We start from the raw sequence: 18,107 nt of genomic DNA on the forward strand, positions 1-18,107 counted from the left end.
ATATGCAATTAAATTGTTTTAGTATAATTTCAAGTTAAATGTTTGTAAACTTTTATCAAGAAAATGCAGCCATTATAAGTTTGAATTTTGAATTGTAAAAATTTAAACTAATATATATATATATGATGTTAATGTAATACTTCCTTCGTCCACTTACAATGTTTACATATTTCTATTTTGGGACGTACAATTAAAAAGTTAACATTTAATTAAATACTCTATTTTTTTTTTTTTACAAATACCTTTACTTTACATCACATCATTATTTTTACACAAAAAGTAAGGGCAAAAATATCATATTACTTTTAACTACTCACTATGATTAAAATACTATTATTTATTAAACACTGCGCAAAAAATAAATATAAATATTGTAAATGAACGGAGGGAGTATTTTGAATGTAAAATTAAATTATAATATAAAATTAAATTATTCAACCAAACACACCCTTATATAAAGTGGTATCGAGGTCAGCTTGTAACGGTTGTCATGATTAAACTCTCAAAATTTTTAATTTAGTTTGTAAACTATTAAATTTGTTAGAAATTTGCCTATTATTGATTGTATTTATTTTCAAAATTTGTTCATACTATTTTTTTTTATATATAATTTTTAATATATATTATAGATTAGTCCCATTCAATATAAAATATTATTTTTATATTATCGACATAATTCTCTATCTATATTTCAAATATGAATAATTTTGTTATAAAGTACAGATCATAATTATTAAATAAAAAAACAAAAACAATTATTTTGAGATAAATAAAATGAAAAAACAAACAACTCTATTGGGACAGATAATAATAAAAATAATAAATATATGTAATATATTAATTTTTTTTAAAAGAATATGTTGAAAAAAATTTGTATAAAAGAATACACTCTAGATAGCACACAACTCCTGATTCACATAATAATTAATGTTTAAACATTCAATATGTGCACGAATACTTTCTTCTTCTTCTTCTTCTTCTTCTTCTTCTTCTTCTTCTTCTTTTTTTTTTTTTTTTTTTTTTTTTTTTTTTTCAGAAAAATGAGCACAGTCTATTTTCTTTTTTGTAAGACAATATTACAAAAGTTTTATTTTTTCCATAATCTCACGATCATAAATTTAACCTTTACACCACCAAGTGATCCCTTACAGGATATATATTGTATGTTTTAATTTTATGTATATATTGTGTTAATATAATTTGTATGTTTAAATTAATTATAATATATATTTTGTAGGCGATTTCATATATTGTGAGTTAATATTCAATATGTTATTGATATGTATATCTTGTGGTAGAGGGAAGGAGGGTTAGGACACCTTGCAAATCAGCGTAAGTATAAAATTAATACATATCTTTATTACATATAATATGGTGTAATTATTAATAAAAATATTTATTCATAATTACAACATATATTGTATAAGAGTATATTATGTCCTAAAATCAAATATTATATGTGTTGGGTAAAACTGTGTTGTTTGTTAATATATATATATATAATGCGGAATTTAATAAATTGTAAATTCAGCACTAAATACATTAATATTTGACAATTTTAACCAAATTAATAACTAAAACATTATATTAACTCAGTAGTAATTATAATTAGCCTTTAAAAAACACATTAGTAAATTTGTTTCAATTACCTACACGTGTGGAAAAAGATAAAACAAAAACCACCCGCTCTCTTATTATCTCATTTATTACATTATTAATTAATCAACGTAATTTATGGCAGCCGTACAGTTCGAACGCCAACACAAAAACAGACACTTGTTCGAGAAATCAAAGCTGCGGTCAGGACACGCGCGCGTGGCCGTCCGTGGACCACACGCGCTATAATCTGCCCGCGACGAGGTATATAGCGAATGAAAAAGGAGCCTGGGTTCACGAAGCAATCACGGGCAGCGGGCAGCGTCTCAGCCTTTCACACCGTTTATTCGCTTCTATATAATTCTCCAGTTAGGTTCGGACCACAGAATTTTTGAAAAGAACAGAGGAAAAGACGACGAGCCTAACTCCGAGCCTAAATCCGAGCCTAAATCCGAACCTGGAAGGGGTACCGAGCATTAATAGATGAGTAAAGGAAGAGAGAGGACGAGGAGTGAGGGTTTTTGTATGTATCTGTATGTATATGAGAGAGAGAGAGAATCGTGGAGAGAGAAAGCGGACGATGGGGCAGATCGTGAAGCGGAGCAAGAAGGGGAGGCCACCGAAGGCAGATCCCGGCGGGAAGGGGCGGCGGAAGCCGCCGGCGAACGACTTGCGGCGGAGCCTTCGCCGGAGGAATGTGAAGTACGTTTTCGACCTCGACGATTACTTCGACGAGGATGAGCTATTCGCCGGCGACGAGGAGCAACGCCGGAGAGAGAAGAAGCTCAAGCACCTGCTCAAAAGCCAGGCCGGCGGCGACGTCGAGTCAACTCCCCAGCCGGAAGGCCGGGCGCGGCGAGTGGACCACGCGCCGGAGTCGTCGCATTCTTCCGATATCGATGGTCGCTGCGGCAAGCCGTCTAAAACGCGGAAAGTCGATTTGGACGACATGGACGAGTATGTTGACGATGAAAATGATGAAACCGCCATTGATGGAGATGGTTTCGATTACCAGGACCATGAAGAGGTGATTATCGGTTTGATATTGTTTCGATTAGGAAGTCGAAGCTGCTTCCCTAACAATGGGGGCGACAATCGACATGGTGCTTTGTTGCAGTAAACCCTAATTTGCCATAACTATATCTCTTCGTAGCTTCCTTGCTCAGTATAACAGAATGCTCTAATAATAATCATTAAGATGGACTTGAAAGAGTTTTAGCTCAATTGGAGAAGAACTGTATATATTCTGTATGTATAGTAGGTTGTGTGTATGGGGTGGGGGTGGGGGTGGGGGGTGGTCTTTGTATGTTGTATATGTGTATATATAGGTAACGGTCGGGCCAACTGTCAAAAAAGAACTAGCAGCAAGGGAATCTGATCACATTCCCTTTCTCTCTCTAGAATTCGTGTGACAGACATTAATGCCACAATTTACCCACAGTCACTCATGTTTTCTTTGTCTTCATTTTGTCCATTTGATAATGGCACAGACTTTTGTCATCCTTTGCTGCATAATATTGGATTTGATCATAGTTTCGGATTTGCTTTTTGCCTTGTGAGAGAGAATTCATGGTTGATTGATTGTATTGATTTTTCCAGGTTAGAAGACGAAAATCAGAGCCGAAAATTGAAGACTCGCGGCAAGGTATGCTGTTTTAATTTCATGGCTTGGGCATTACCGGTTGTGCTGAATTTGTGGATTCATGTTGAATTATGTTCGATGCAGAGATGGCTATGGAAGTTCGATTGACTTCTGGGCTACGGCTGCCTGATAAGAAGGTTTTAGAGTTGATCTTGGACAAACTTCAGAAGTATGTGATTAGTTCTGTAAGAGTATAAATATGTGGGGTTGATGAAAAAGAGGGGCTTTGTGCGATGCTGAAGTGATTTGTTGTATTATTTGAGCAGGAAGGATATGTATGGTGTTTATGCTGAACCTGTTGATCCTGAAGAGGTAATTCGATTCGTGTTTAGAGGGCTGTTTTTGGGTGAAATAATCTCTCGAGAGTTGGAAGTTCTAATGTAGTTGCTTTGTTGTTGGTGTAGCTTCCTGATTACCATGATGTGATTGAACATCCCATGGACTTTTCTACTGTTCGGAGCAAGCTGCGAAATGGATCATATGCGAACTTTGACCAATTTGAGGTCAGTTCTGTGTGCCCCCCCAACCCCCCTCCCCCCTGCCTTGGCTTTTCTTGTCCAAGAAGTGACTGATTAATGTTGTTTCTCTTAGATTCTTGATTTTGAAATTATCTTTCTTGTCAATAGTTTTTGATTTGGTGGTTTTGAAAAGTTTTGCCTGCCTCCATGTTTGGTTTCCTTTTGGGTTTCAAACATCCAACCATTGTTCTTTCAAATCAATAATCTGAACTCTCTGTTGCATTTTCGAACATCCAACAATTGTTCCTCCCCAGTAGGCCATGCTTGTTTTCAATCTATTTCCATCATTCTTTACACATTTGTGAATTTGGCTCTCTCTTATGCAGAGTGATGTTTTTCTCATTTGCTCGAATGCAATGCAATACAATGCTCCAGATACCATATATTACAAGCAGGTAATGATACTCACTAATCGATACACCTTACCCTCTCTTTGGCAGTGATTTTATTAACTATCGATCAATCTATTCATTTGCAAAGGCACGGTCAATTCAAGAGTTGGCCAAAAGGAAGTTTCAGAAGATTAGATCTACTTCTGACCGCATGGAGGAGATTAAAGACGCGCAGAGAACGAGTTCTGGATCTAATTCAAAAAAGCAAATTAGAAGACCTGTGAGTCGGACAGCTCAAGAACTGGGCTCTGATTTCTCATATGGAGCAACTCTGGCAACAGCAGGTGATATGCAGACTCAGAATGGTAGAAATACACTGCAAACTGTTGGAGCTGAGAAACTTGTCGGTACTGATGGGCATGTCGAGGGAAATTCTTTCTTAAACCACAACAGTATCGACAAGGCAGAAGAGTCTCTATCAGGTATCTCTTGAATCTGATTGTTTACAATGATATCTATGCACTGGCTCCATCATTTAAATGAAATATACAATACATAAGGTATAAACTGGCAATATGTTAACATAATATAAATACAACACATGAATTAACATCACATTACGTATTATATTAATCAAGCTATGTGCATATCGACATTTTTCATTCCAGTCGGGAGAAATTAATGAAAACATGTGTCAACCTTCTCCTTGCAGGAAAAGGTTCGCTACCTCGATTAGGTAGGAAGCCATCCATACCTGATGAAAACCGTCGTGCAACTTATAGCCTATTCTCCAATGAAGAAGACAGCGCTGAATGTATATTCTCTACTTTCGAAGGAAAAACCAAGCAGTTGGTTCCTGTACGTATCTTCACATTTTGTATTTGATATGCATTCCTCACCATGAATTAGCTTTAATTTCATCCATGCTTCAATGTTCTTCGACCAGGTAGGACTTTATTCAGATCATTCATATGCTCGGAGCCTCGCTCATTTTGCTGCATCTCTCGGATCCGTAGCCTGGAGAGTTGCTTCCAAGAGGATCGAGCAAGCAGTGCCTCAAGGCTTCAAGTTTGGCCGTGGATGGGTTGGAGAGTACGAGCCACTTTCAACTCCTGTATTAATATTCGAAAATTGCACTGTGAAGGAGCCACCGTATTTTGCAGAAGTACCAGCGCCTGCTGATTCTAACAAGTCTCGGACGAATCCTACCTTCTCTGATCCGAAATTCCCTTTCTGTGGAGCTTCAAGATTCGGACCGCCCCAAGTTTCTGTCGACAAAGATCAACCGATCATAACCAACAATTTGGAAACGAGGACGCCTTTCTTTTTAGCTCCCGAGGTTAAACAGAGTGGTTTTCCTAATGTCAGTGGTCTTCGCCAAAAGTTGCAACCCGTGAATGAACACCCTTCGAAGAACATCAACTTTTCAAAATCGGGATCTTTCAAACAGCCTGACAGCAATGGGGTTTCTGCTGATTTGGCGAAAGAGGCAAGCGATTATCCGGAACAAAGATCCTCGAAGCAGTCGTCGGCTGAGGCGCCGGTTTTACCTCTAGCCCCATCCCCGAGCAACAACGATTCAGGCAACGCTGCTGCATTGGCTGCACGTGCATGGATGTCTGTTGGAGCAGGAGGATTTAAACCGGGAGCTGAAATTCCGAATCCAAACAAGAATCAGATTTATGCTGATTCGCTCTACAATTCTACCCGCGACGTTGTTCAGCTGGACAGGAATGGCTCTCCTATACAGCCGTTTGTTCGACAAGAGCAAGTGGCTATGATGGGGGGCAATGTGATCCCGTTCCCAAATCAGCGATCGGGTTTTCCGCAGTTATCAGCTGCCGACTTGTCTCAGCTCCAGCTTCAGTCTACTTGGCGAAATCTAAGTCCACGGATGTTGAATCCGCCGTTTATCTCGAGGCAAAAACAGGAATCCCGACCTCCTGATCTAAACATCGGCTTCCAATCATCAGGTTCGCCTGCAAAGCTATCTTCAGGTGTTCTTGTTGACTCCCAGCAGCCCGATTTGGCTCTACAGCTCTGAAACAGCAATGTTTAGACCAAAATGAGTGCTGTAATTATACTAGGAGGCTTTATGTTCGAGACAGTCGATAGTTATTGACTTATGGGAGAAGATTCCGCGCCTAAGAACTGCATTATCAGATCAGCATTTGCCGGCTTAGGACCAAAAGACGGGAATGGAGCTCGATGGGTTCGACTTGTACCTGTTATTTGGCTTAGGCATAGAGCTGTAGGCGTAATATCTCATTGTGGAGCGGTTTTGGGCTAGTCTTCGACTTATATATATGTGAAGATATATTATTTTCTCGTAGAAAAGTCTAAAGCGCGGTTGAGCTTTCAGTGTTTGCAGTTTGTTATATAAATGGAAGATTTAGTTTGATTACTCGTAAATTGGCGATGGTGAGACGAGCAAGTGATTATTTTTACGGGTACGTTAAGTTGTGTATTCGGGTACTTGTTGGTTATACGTAGGCTGTTTCTTAGCATATGCATGCTTACGACTGGTTTTCGACTAAGAGGAATGTGGTTTTTTGCTGCATTTGTGGACTATTGATCTGTTCTTCGGCTTAGGAACTTAGAAATACATTAGGTCGGTCATGTGCCTTGCCGGATTGACAATTTCTCCGGTAGTGAAACTGTGAAAATATGACACCAACTGTTAGTTTTTTTGGAACCGACAGTCGCTACTCGAAAGTACGCACTGGAAAAACTCCGGGCTGAAGTGACCTGAGCCGTTAGTCATGGGTTTAAACCCCTACACCAACTGTTAGTTGACATTATAATATACAGAGCGAGGGAAAATAGTTTTTTGTAACTTTGTCATTTTAAGATCATAAATAAAATTCAGTTTTAACTTCAAACATGAAATTACTACAGTAATTTTACTTCAACCATAACTCCATTTTTTACTATTTTTCTTCAAATATTTAATTTTTTCTATTATTTTAAACAACTTTTTATTTTTATTATTTAAAATAAAATTTTAAAAAATAAAAATTAAATTTAAAAATCAAATTTTATAATTTTAAAAATTAAAAAAATTAAAAAATATATATATAACACAACGCCGATTTTTGGCGTGGGTTAGGAGGCTACCCACGCCAAATATGCCAATCCGCCATTAAAATGACCTTAGTCTCGATTAAAAAAATTTGGCATCCTCAAACACCTAGTTGCTGATGTGGCGGGTTGTTACTATACATGGACATCTATTTTTTTTGAAAAATTCGAATTTTTGGATAATTTTGGCAAAATCCAATACTCACCCCTACTAAGGATAATCCCTTCTTGGCGATCGTTTTTTTTTTTTTTTTTTTTCTTTTAATCTAATTGATCCTGAAAATTGATTGTAATTATGGCTCCAATTACATAATACTCCGAAAATAGTAAAAAATTGGACCATAACAACTTTCAATAATTTGAAATTATTTTTACATTTTTAGAATTCCAAAACTTTCATAAGTTGTCTAAACAAAACATGAATATTTGATGTAATATTTTATAAGATAAAAAAACAAGTAAAGAAATCTGACTGATTTTTAAGGTCTGTCTCATTGATAATCAATTTTTTTTTCCTAAAAAATCATTACATTAAACACTTTTTTATTTTATTTTATTTAATATATTACTAAAAAAAATAAAAACAAATCACTATCCCTTCCAAACATTACAGCAAACACCTTATTATATAAATATCAAAAACTATTTCAATTCAATATTTACTATTTTCAAACCCTAAACCCAAATCCAAACCCACACGCTGGAGTCATTTAAACAAGCAAGCAGTAGTAATGTAATGAAAGATATAGAAATGCTTAAAAGTCACCCAAGTATTAAGCCAAGGCAGATACATAAAGCCATATTTTCGAATAAAAGGAGCAACATACCATAGATCATTTGAGACGGATTTACACGGTATTCTTGGACTATATACATCAAACTCGGTTAGTCTTCCGCTTCAGAATGACCCGAATGTGTTCTCTCCGCTGTACGTCATGTACAGGAAGCCATCCTCATCTTTATTTTCCTCATAGATTGCGGACATCATTGCAGCTACAACAACACACATGGAACCGTTAAATGGCCAAACATTTCGCTCGTGCATAGATAAATAGTGGCTGTTTTTTTTTTTTTTATATCACCTGTGGGTGGGAGAATGTTCTTGACGAAAATAAAAATTGCCTTTTCGGCGCTCAGCTTGATTCTTTTGCGGACAACATACACAAATTGCCCGACAGTCAGATCAGCAGGAACTAGATATCTGCATAAGAATCGACCATTAACAATAATGCAACAAAAATCGAAAGTGAGATGCTGTTATCAAACTTCTAAACAAAGGTTTCATCTTATGGTGAATTGAGTTTAAAATGTAGCACAAGGATTTAATTTCAAAATAGAAATAATAGAAAGAATAATTTCAGCAGTAAAACCACTTGAGGATGCTTCTCTGTGTTTTCGATCTTATTTTCACAGTATCCAATCTATGGTAAAATCTTCTTAATGTTTATAAATATCTCATGACACTTATTTTTATTCGGAACATCATATTCAAAACCTACTGTTTGTTTACTTCTGAAGTTTTTTACAAACTTTTAACTATTCAATCGCTCAATTTTGTTACAAAAACATCACATCCCAATACCCTTTTTTCATTATATATATAAAAAGAAATCACATCCAACAAGTATTTCACTTCAAATAGGAAAATTCTTTCACATTTACAAAAGTGTGTATTGAATGTGATGTTTTTAGCAAAAATAGAAAAATGCCAAGCAAACAAACCCTTATATTCCACTCAAAAACTACATCGGAAGATTATTTTTCATTTAAAAATAAAATCAAATCTTATTTTCCATTAAAAAAAATTTCAAAAAAAAGAAAAGGCATCCAAAGCATAAGCAACACACAACTGCAAAATGCACACAAACAAAGGTAGGGTGCTAATAAAGTTAGGGTGGGAAGATAATGATAAGTAACCGACTTTTTCTTGTCAATGTCCGGAATGTCGCTTCTCTCCGCCTTCTCGACAATAACCTACAACAGAGGAGAAACACACATAGGCAATAACAGTAGGAACGGGTGACAAATCAAGATTCAAAAATGTAGAAGGGCATGTAAATGGAATTAAAACTCTAATACAGGAATCCTGTCTGGATACTTCTCCCGGATTCGGGCAGCTTCAGCCTGTCGCCTCTCTGCGACATATTAAAATTGCAACGTAATGAGTGTAATCAAAACCTTCAAGACATGCTTAATTCTATCAATAAATTACTTCATCTTGTTTAATGCACAGTATGTTACAATTTGGCATACAGAGAATCTATGATAAAATAATTCGAATACAAAAAATATTCTTACCGACAAAAACATTTGCCAAAAACAAGAAATGCTCAACACAAGTTATACATAGCATCAATGATCAAGCTATGGCGTCCCTCACAAATACACAAAGCTGCTAAAAAAATATCTGCACCTTCTTCCACTCGAAATTTGCAGTAAAATTTAGTCATGATCAGTAAGAAAAGTATATCAATAGAATAATTTACCGCAGGTAACGAATTTGAGTCAAGAAAATAGCGATCGTCAAACATTCACCTCGATTGATAGATCAATTGAACCAAACAAAATAAATTCAACAAAATATCAAGCCAGACATGGAAGCCGATAAAAATTCATTATCGATACAGATCGAAAGTGGAAAGACAAAGAGGAATCGATAATAATCATAGCATAAACAAACTCGTAGTAGGATTTCACATTTCAACAACAAAAAGTCGATCCACTCAACAATAAAAATTGGATTAGTGAAAGATCGGAAAAGGAATCATACCGAGGGGATGTTCCAACTTGAAGGAGCTCTTGGCCATGGCGGATCTGCAGAAGCGTGAAGAGGAAAGGGGAGGAAGAGGAACGACGGAAATTAGGGTTTGGTGCAAGGAAGGGAATGCGTGTTGGAGTCATATCCTTGGCCTGAGGGTGCTCTTCGTCATCCGTATCCATCTCATAGGTCCGACCCGAGGATCCGAACCTTGTTCCGATTCAAGATCGATAATCGGGTCCAAATTAATTTTGCACAACATTACTACAATGGGGTGTGTTTGTTTGGGGTTCGTTAAAAGATTTTGAATTTGAATAGTTGTATGATGTGATATAAATAGGTGTTGATGTGACATTTTGAATGTAAAATTGATTTTTAGTATAATATAAAAAATAAAAATAGATATTTAATTTGATATTTCTGGGAAAAAAAAATTGGATAAACAGTGTAAATCTAATTCAATCCCCCAAACAAACACGTCCCAAATAAACTAACAATATATATTTTCAAAAAATTCATGATAGTTAGTCATGGTAAATTGTTTAAGGTTGTGATGTCTTGGCTTTTTATTAAAATTTTTACTTTTTATTCCTTTAAAACATACCAAATCAAATTCTTATTCTTTTCCACTACTCCCTCCGTCCACAAGCTAATGTCTTGTTCTATTTTCTTTTTTAAACACAAATTTTACATTTTTATCTTCATTCGTTTATTACTTTTAATCTCTAAAGACAAATTTGTCAATTCATAACAAAAGACAATTACCTAAAAAATCGTGCAAATATGCTTTAGGAAAATAGAAATTGGACGTAAGAAGTATTATATTAAAAATAGTATATCAATGCATATTTAATTGTTCATATTTTTAAAATAATTATACATATTCTAAATTTTATTAATTTTAATAAAATTATTTAATTATCTTAATTTATAATTATTTATATTATATAATATTTATTTTTACTAATATATTTTTTAATAATTTACTAAAAATAATTTTTTGAATTTACAAATAAATATAAATAGGAAATCGAACAAGTAAAATATACATGTGATACTTAAAAAGGCCAAAATGAGCTCGATCACAAGCTAACCTAGGCTATAAAAGTTTGAACATAATAAACATACATGTAAGATAATCTTAAGGTGCCGCGAGAATATTGCGTCCAAAAGGCTCACAGGAGAGATGATATGTTTGAAGATAGCTGGGGATCGCAGAGGATTACAACATTTCCGCCCGCTATTAATTATGTATACATATAAATTAGATAGACAGATAGACAAACATTGTCCGACAACAGACTAAAGGTCATCATCGCGGGCATCTAGTAGCCGGAGTTGCCTCTCTTGCATTCATTCAGACGCCCCCGGCCGTTAGCCTGCAAATAGATGTTACAACAACATTAGCCTCCAAGATATGATCGAACTTTTAATTTTCCAGATGTAATAACAGGATGATCGATGTGGTAAGAAGATATGCCAATGGTAGTGAAACACTTGTCGGGAAAGGCTAAGGTAAAAGCATGCTATATTTTCTAGTCAAAATATCTCATCCAACGACTATTTTCCGACCCATCTTTAGTTTACTAATATTAAATCTAAAAATGATTTCTAATTCAAATAAATTCAAATCCAAAACATCTCCTCCAACATATAAAATCAAACTTCTATTTTATTTTTTTATATTACATTGAAAATCAATTTTTACCTTCAAAACATTACATTAACACCGCATCAAACAATTATTCAAATTTAAAAATTTTACGATTCAAAACTCAAACTTAAAATCCAAACTACCAACCAAACCTTCTCAACTTCTCTTATATGGAGCCGACATGTTAGAACAATACAAAGATACACAAACACACCATGGAAAAAACATCAGCTCGATGAACCCATTCAAAGCATAAAAACACAGATCAAGAAGTAACATCAGAGCATTTGGGGCACTAGTCGGCAACAAGATGCTACTAATAGAGGAAACCAATACCTATCAAAATTTGGTAGGCTGTTGCAGCATCTGAGGAACGGTGGATTGCGAAACCAACTGCTCGGAACTTGGAGAAGGCCTTATCATCTGGTTAGATCCTACCGGATTGCTAGGCCCTTGTCCAGACATCTGATTGTCAGAATTGTTCTCTGGTTGAACAGGTTTCGTCGAAGTGCGCACCTAAGCAAACATTTTTATCACTAAACTGTATATTTGATAAATCAATCAAAATTTCAATGGACAACAAATTTTACCGCATCCAGACGCTTTTTGTGGGCATCACTTGGTGGCTGCAGATCATTTCAAGACAGGTGTTAAATACAATAGAAACCGAATAATATTTTTGAACCAGAAATTATTAGAAAGACTTTAGCTTAAGCCATAGTCTTACACCACCAAAGACTTTGTACCAAGATTTATGATTATGAGACAGAATTTATAGTATCAGACAGAGATAGTTCTTACATGATCGGGGTTGTGCTTTCTTTCTTCACCAGAATAACCAGGAATCGTCAAATCCCAATTTTTCTCTGTAAAGGTTTCAGTCAGACATCTTAAAACAAACTGATGATGGAAAAGGCTATGACTTTTTGAAAGGCATTGCCAAGAGTTAGAAAGCCTTTGACTTCCCCGCATGCTTACGAAAATCAATATGGGTTGCTCTTGGATCAAATTTCATGTATGTAAAAAAGACAAATTCGACCATAGAAAAATATAAAAGATGAAACATTTTTTTTTTGCTGTCAAACAATTTAAGAATTAAATAATACATACATTTGTGCAGCAAGCAAAACTATAAGCAGATTAACGTAAGCAGTATAATGGTTTTTATCGTACCACAGAACAAATAAAATGCCAGGAAACAACAAAATGATGCACAAACCTAGATGCAGCAAAACATCTTTGGCTTCCAAAGTCGAAGATTTCCGATGCTTTGCCAGGTTGCATGCAAATGAAGTAACCTGCATAATATACACAAAATGTTTTTAAGAAAAGCTTGAAAACTAATGCTGAAGGATGTATATCACCAACCCGGTATTGCTATGTATTGGGCGTTATATCTTTCATAGGTAATGGTGGAATGCGATCCTCACAATTACATGTGTTCTTTGAAAACAATAAATAAAAATACAGGCACAAGGAGTATATTTTAACAACACAGCACATATAATAGTAATGAGAATATCAAAATATTTGGGTCTCACCGAATCGATGAAGTTATCAGCAATCTCTAAAAGGAGGTCTTCAACATCAGGATCCAGTTTTCCATTAAAACCCAGCTGTCCAAACAAATGAAGATCAGTCTTAATATATGGAAGAAGCATCCATAAACGCAATATGTCAAATATATCAACTTTTCGACATTTCTGATTTGTTTACAGAAATAGAAATTCAAATGTGGCAGATTGTGATGCTGTGTTAATAAAGAGTGAAAAACCAATGAAGAATGAACCTGTGATACTAAATCTTGTATCTTCCTCTTCCCAAGAAGTTGATTACTTGCTTCTGTGCCTTGGCTTGAACTCCCCCCAGGCGTTGTAGTACCAGATGCAGTAGCATCCGGCTGTGATCCGGTCAAACTTACAGATTTCTGACCACCAGGGGCTGCCATTCTAGGAGACTGCTGCTGAAGGAAAAGTTGCTGCGAGGACTGCTGCTGCTGTTTTTGCTGAGCCTGTAGATGCCCTAGCTGTGATTGTTGCTGTACAATTTGGGACAGTTGCTGTGGGTTTAGTCCCACTGAAGTTTGGTGAAACTGTGAAGAAGCTAGTTGTTGCTGCAGAAGTAATTGCCGATGCTGTTGAAGACGATATGAAGAGTTAGGAGAGGCGATCGGTGTCACTTGCTTTAACCACTGCTGTTGAGACATCGCATTCTGCATCATACTTGCTTGTCCATTCTGAGGCAGGCCAGAAATTTGCCCATTCATAAATGACGCCCTTGAGATATTCTGTCCCTGCAGTTTCTAGGAAGCCCCACATTCAATGTCACCCATAACAATAAAGGTAGTCGGATAGTATTGACTCAAAGTCGATGAGTTAGTCATAAATTCTGACAGATTTGCATCATAAAAAGGATGACTAGAACATTAATGAGTTTTTAAATAATGCAAAATTCACAAGGAAGGATGAGCAGATTTTTAAATTATATATCTAGTAAGCGAGTGCTCACATATTCATTTATAAATATGGGAAAAGTCAACCATTTGTCTTGGGAAATTAAAATAATTGTTTTCGGGAATTATTTAGCCCCCCTTGTAGATTTTCATGGTACAGTTTGGAAAAACATTTATTTGAGTGAAATTCTACCTAAAAAGGCTCATACATGGTTGAAAGCGTGATTAAAAATCAAGTGTCGCAGGAGAACAATGCTTTTATCTTTTTTTAACACTTAATATATATGTGCTTATGCATGTGTGTGGGTATGTAGCTATCCTTAGAGACAAATTTGAATAAAGTCATCCACTCTATTTAGGTTAACCTGGAATTCAGAGTCTAAAATAGACAAATTGCCAACAAAACCAAATCAAAATTGACTTCAACACAGATGCCTTCGCGTTGATTGTCAAAAAATTTCATAGGTCAAAGAAATATATCTATTTCCTAGATCTTAATATCAGACGCAGTCACAACCTTCTATCTTGAGCATCTGTAAACATTTTTCACCACAAATTCAATATATTAGGGTAGAATTATTTTATTGATGACACAAATACAGATTGTAACAGATTCTTAAGGTATCACCGATAAACGTATGATGTTTTTTAAACAAACCTTTACACGTTTTGTATAAAACTTAGTATATGGACGTGAACAAGAGCAACAGAAAAAAGGAGGCAAGAAATGTAAGACATGGCAAATTCCAGGATAATTGAAATCAAAGTTGGGGTGTGTTTGTTTGGGGGTTTGGATTTTGAGTTGGGATTTGAATAGTAAAAATTTTGAATTTGAATAGTTGTATGATGTGATATAAATAGGTGTTGATGTGATGTTTTGAGTGCAAAATTGATTTTTAGTATAATATAAAAAATAAAAATAGATGTTTGATTTGATGTTTTTGGGAGGAAAAAATTGGATGAATAGAGAAAATCTAATCCAATCCCCCAAACAAACACACCCTTGGTGTATTAAAGATTGTCCAAAATAAACTGTACAACAGTACAAGCAATTAGACACTGTATGATTGTTTGATAAATAGTATATTAAAAAGACAAAATTCCATGGCTAAGTGTAAACTGCACATTTGAATTTATCTATAACATAGATAGTGTTAAAAAAAGAGACATAGAAGCCATGTATTAATATTAAAAGTTAATATCTTCTAAGTTGACATACAATTAATTACTTTGAATCATTAACCTCAACCCTGCCATTAACAAGTTTTTACAAACCTCTAGGCACACAATTTGACTTTTAAAAAGCAGGTTTTATTATTCATGGCTGAGAAAACCTCCTTTATCGGAAAAGTAAAATCCAACATCCAAAATTTTAATCTGTTAAGGAGAAATAGTGCTTAATGACATGTACCAAGGATTTCTGCCATATAATCTATGCATAGATTAAATTGGAAAGGCAATAATCTTTACATTTCTTTAACCCTAATAGCATATCAACAGAAAGTTTCTTTAACCCAAGAGTGTGCATGTTTTTTCTCAATCAATAGTACTTGAACTTAAAGAGATTGGATGACATCTCAGAGCATGTACCTGACCAGCACTGAGTGCATTTTGCTGTGAGATTTGCTGTCTCAATTGGCCTGGAGCCATCCTTTGCTGAGTATAGGGAAGTGTCCCATTTGCTCGAAGTTGAGAGCTCAAGTTCAGAGATCCTATCACTCCCATTGATTGCATTCCTGGCAAGGATTGCCCTGGAGCATTTCCTGGATGGAACTGAGACCCTTGCATGAAGGCTGCCTTCTGTCGTGGCTGCAATCAAATTGAACGTACCTCAAATACTAATACTATAATCCGGGAACATTCAATGTGTTTGTTTAAAATTAGGAAACAAAGATTCTTACTGGTTTGTAGTAAATTTAGTTCTATATATATATATAAATAGATATATAATATAAACATGTGACGCAAGAAGATATATGAGAGAACAAAAAAAAAAAATGGTACATCAAGATAAAACTAAAATTTTGAGATGAATCTAAATTATTCAAGCTTAGGTTAGTGCTGCAATTCAAATTAAAAGCATAAGCAAATACTTACCTCTTTATAGGGAACTATAGGTCGTATAATTAGCAAGCAACAAACAAAATGCCACATAGTTGTAGAGAGCAATTAAGCAAATATTTATTTGAGAGCATACCGAAGTCAAAAACTGATTCTGCAAACTAAACTGGGCAGCAGCAGCCGCTGCTTGACCAGATAGCATTGGCAAGTGACCAGTCTGTCCCATCAATGCTGATCGTGACAAATTTCCATTGCCAATCTGACCCATTTGCTGCTGCACCTGATTCGTTTGCCCCAATTGCTGCAATTGATTTGACTGTCCCAACTGTTGCTGCTGCATCTGATTTGGCTGCCCCAACTGTTGTTGCTGCATCTGATTCGACTGTCCCAAATGTTGCTGCTGAGTCTGATTTGGCTGCCCCAACTGTTGCTGCTGCAACTGGCTTGGTTGGCCCATCTGTTGCTGCTGCAACTGATTCGACTGACCCAACTGTTGCTGCTGCAACTGATTTGGTTGCCCCAACTGTTGTTGTTGCATCTGATTCGACTGCCCCAACTGCTGCGGCAACTGGTTCTGCTGCCCGAGCTGTTGCTGTTGTTGCAATTGACTTTGTTGCCCTAGCTGTTGCTGTTGCAACTGGTTCGGCTGTCCTATTTGTTGCTGCTGCAACTGGTTTTGTTGCCCCATTTGTTGCTGCTGCAGCTGGTTTTGTTGCCCCATTTGTTGCTGCTGCATCTGGCTCTGTTGCCCCATTTGTTGCTGCTGCAACTGATTCTGCTGTCCCATTTGCTGCTGCAAGTGATTCGGCTGATGCTGATTGTTGTTAGAGTTATTCATACTAACGTTACTGCTCTGCTGCGGCATTGTGTTCATTTTCCCGTTGATAAAATCATTTCACGGTTTCAATAAGTGAAAGAAACAGACTTTTGTGATCATATTTGGGGAGGGTATTCAGCCAATGAACTCAAATATAACTAGAAAATGAAACAACACATCCACAACTTTCTTAGCAAACCTAGAATGCAACCAGTCTGAACTCTGATCAGGTCCAATCCATTATCATGCTCAGTATAACAACCAAGGGCAAACTCACTTCTTTCGGCATTCTACACAATACGCTGCATCACATAAAATATCAACGTACTTGAAAATCAGAGCGGAGGGAAAAAACCAAGCACATAAACTTTTCAAGTGGCATAATCATAAAATGTATGATCGAACTACAGAAGCAACAAAACACAGACAAGAATAATTTTCATCTCTTGCATAACCATAATCATATATGGATATCTATATCTATATCTATATATATATATATATAGGGATATAGTTATAATCTTCGAGGTTTCATTATTGCCTTAATAGGCATAACATGAAATGAACTACGAGTTCAAATAAAGTTCACCCAGAGGCCTTTATTCTTTACTTTTAACTTCTAAGTAGGCTGAAAAAGACTAAACTATACAAAGTTTTTATTACTTGCAACTCAACCCGTGCCTTTTAGAGTAGTGTATGAACTTAACCTCTTCCTCCAACTAAATTCCCCAAACAAGAAATTAATTTCACTTCCCAGTTCTACACGTAAACGATTTAAACGCGGATATGCAAATTAGATTCTAAAACACAAAACTCAATTAATTTAAACCCATCGAGCAGATACTCAATTCAGCAAAATTTCAGATCCATGACAAAAAAAAAATTAAAATACACCTTTCCCGCAATTCAATGGAAACGATTCGGTTTGAATTATGGTTAATCAACAATCAAAAAGTTGTTCATACCTGATGAATGTTCCAGCTCAAGCGGAGGCTCTGTGCCAGTCACCGACAACGAATTACACGAATGCGAATTGTACGAAAACCTAGCAGCTCAATTAGGCTGCTGTTCCTCCAGCTCGTATACGCGATTATCTTCGAACGCAGTAGACATTCCAGTGGTGAATTGGACAATTGAACGAGGGTTGGAAACGAGGGAGACTAGAAACCTGCAGCGACTGCAGAACCATCTTTATA

General features: G+C 35.9%; 3 protein-coding genes across 4 annotated transcripts; 1 reads left to right on the top strand and 2 right to left on the bottom strand.

Annotated features, from left to right (window-relative positions):
- The first annotated feature begins 2,051 nt into the window (after positions 1-2,051).
- LOC127253189 (uncharacterized) lies at positions 2,052-6,449 on the top strand. Its single transcript, XM_051277638.1, has 9 exons — positions 2,052-2,623; positions 3,196-3,241; positions 3,323-3,407; positions 3,505-3,550; positions 3,643-3,741; positions 4,083-4,151; positions 4,237-4,570; positions 4,801-4,946; positions 5,035-6,449. The coding sequence occupies exons 1-9, from the start codon at positions 2,132-2,134 to the stop codon at positions 6,130-6,132; spliced, it is 2,415 nt and encodes an 804-aa protein (XP_051133595.1). The 5' UTR covers positions 2,052-2,131; the 3' UTR covers positions 6,133-6,449.
- A 958-nt stretch (positions 6,450-7,407) lies between these two features.
- On the bottom strand, positions 7,408-10,097 carry LOC127253190 (autophagy-related protein 8C-like). Its single transcript, XM_051277639.1, has 5 exons — positions 9,940-10,097; positions 9,249-9,304; positions 9,091-9,143; positions 8,252-8,370; positions 7,408-8,162 (listed from the first exon to the last, which is right to left on the bottom strand). Exons 1-5 carry the CDS (start codon positions 9,974-9,976, stop codon positions 8,068-8,070), a joined length of 360 nt encoding a protein of 119 aa, XP_051133596.1. The 5' UTR covers positions 9,977-10,097; the 3' UTR covers positions 7,408-8,067.
- Positions 10,098-10,966: 869 nt separating this feature from the next.
- LOC127253283 (transcription initiation factor TFIID subunit 12b) lies at positions 10,967-18,107 on the bottom strand. Of its 2 annotated transcripts, none has more exons than XM_051277782.1 (10): positions 17,877-18,107; positions 16,231-17,213; positions 15,624-15,842; positions 13,371-13,874; positions 13,123-13,197; positions 12,801-12,879; positions 12,383-12,447; positions 12,172-12,207; positions 11,918-12,097; positions 10,967-11,306 (listed from the first exon to the last, which is right to left on the bottom strand). In XM_051277782.1, exons 2-9 carry the CDS (start codon positions 16,966-16,968, stop codon positions 11,921-11,923), a joined length of 1,893 nt encoding a protein of 630 aa, XP_051133739.1. In that variant the 5' UTR covers positions 16,969-17,213; positions 17,877-18,107; the 3' UTR covers positions 10,967-11,306; positions 11,918-11,920. The 2 variants fall into 2 exon arrangements, with proteins under 2 accessions (XP_051133739.1, XP_051133738.1); XM_051277781.1 differs by having other exon boundaries at positions 13,371-13,883.

The sequence above is a fragment of the Andrographis paniculata genome, unplaced genomic scaffold (genome assembly GCF_009805555.1).
Source record: "Andrographis paniculata isolate CXL003 unplaced genomic scaffold, ASM980555v1 Contig50END, whole genome shotgun sequence".
In the NCBI taxonomy this organism is placed as follows: Eukaryota; Viridiplantae; Streptophyta; class Magnoliopsida; order Lamiales; family Acanthaceae; genus Andrographis; species Andrographis paniculata.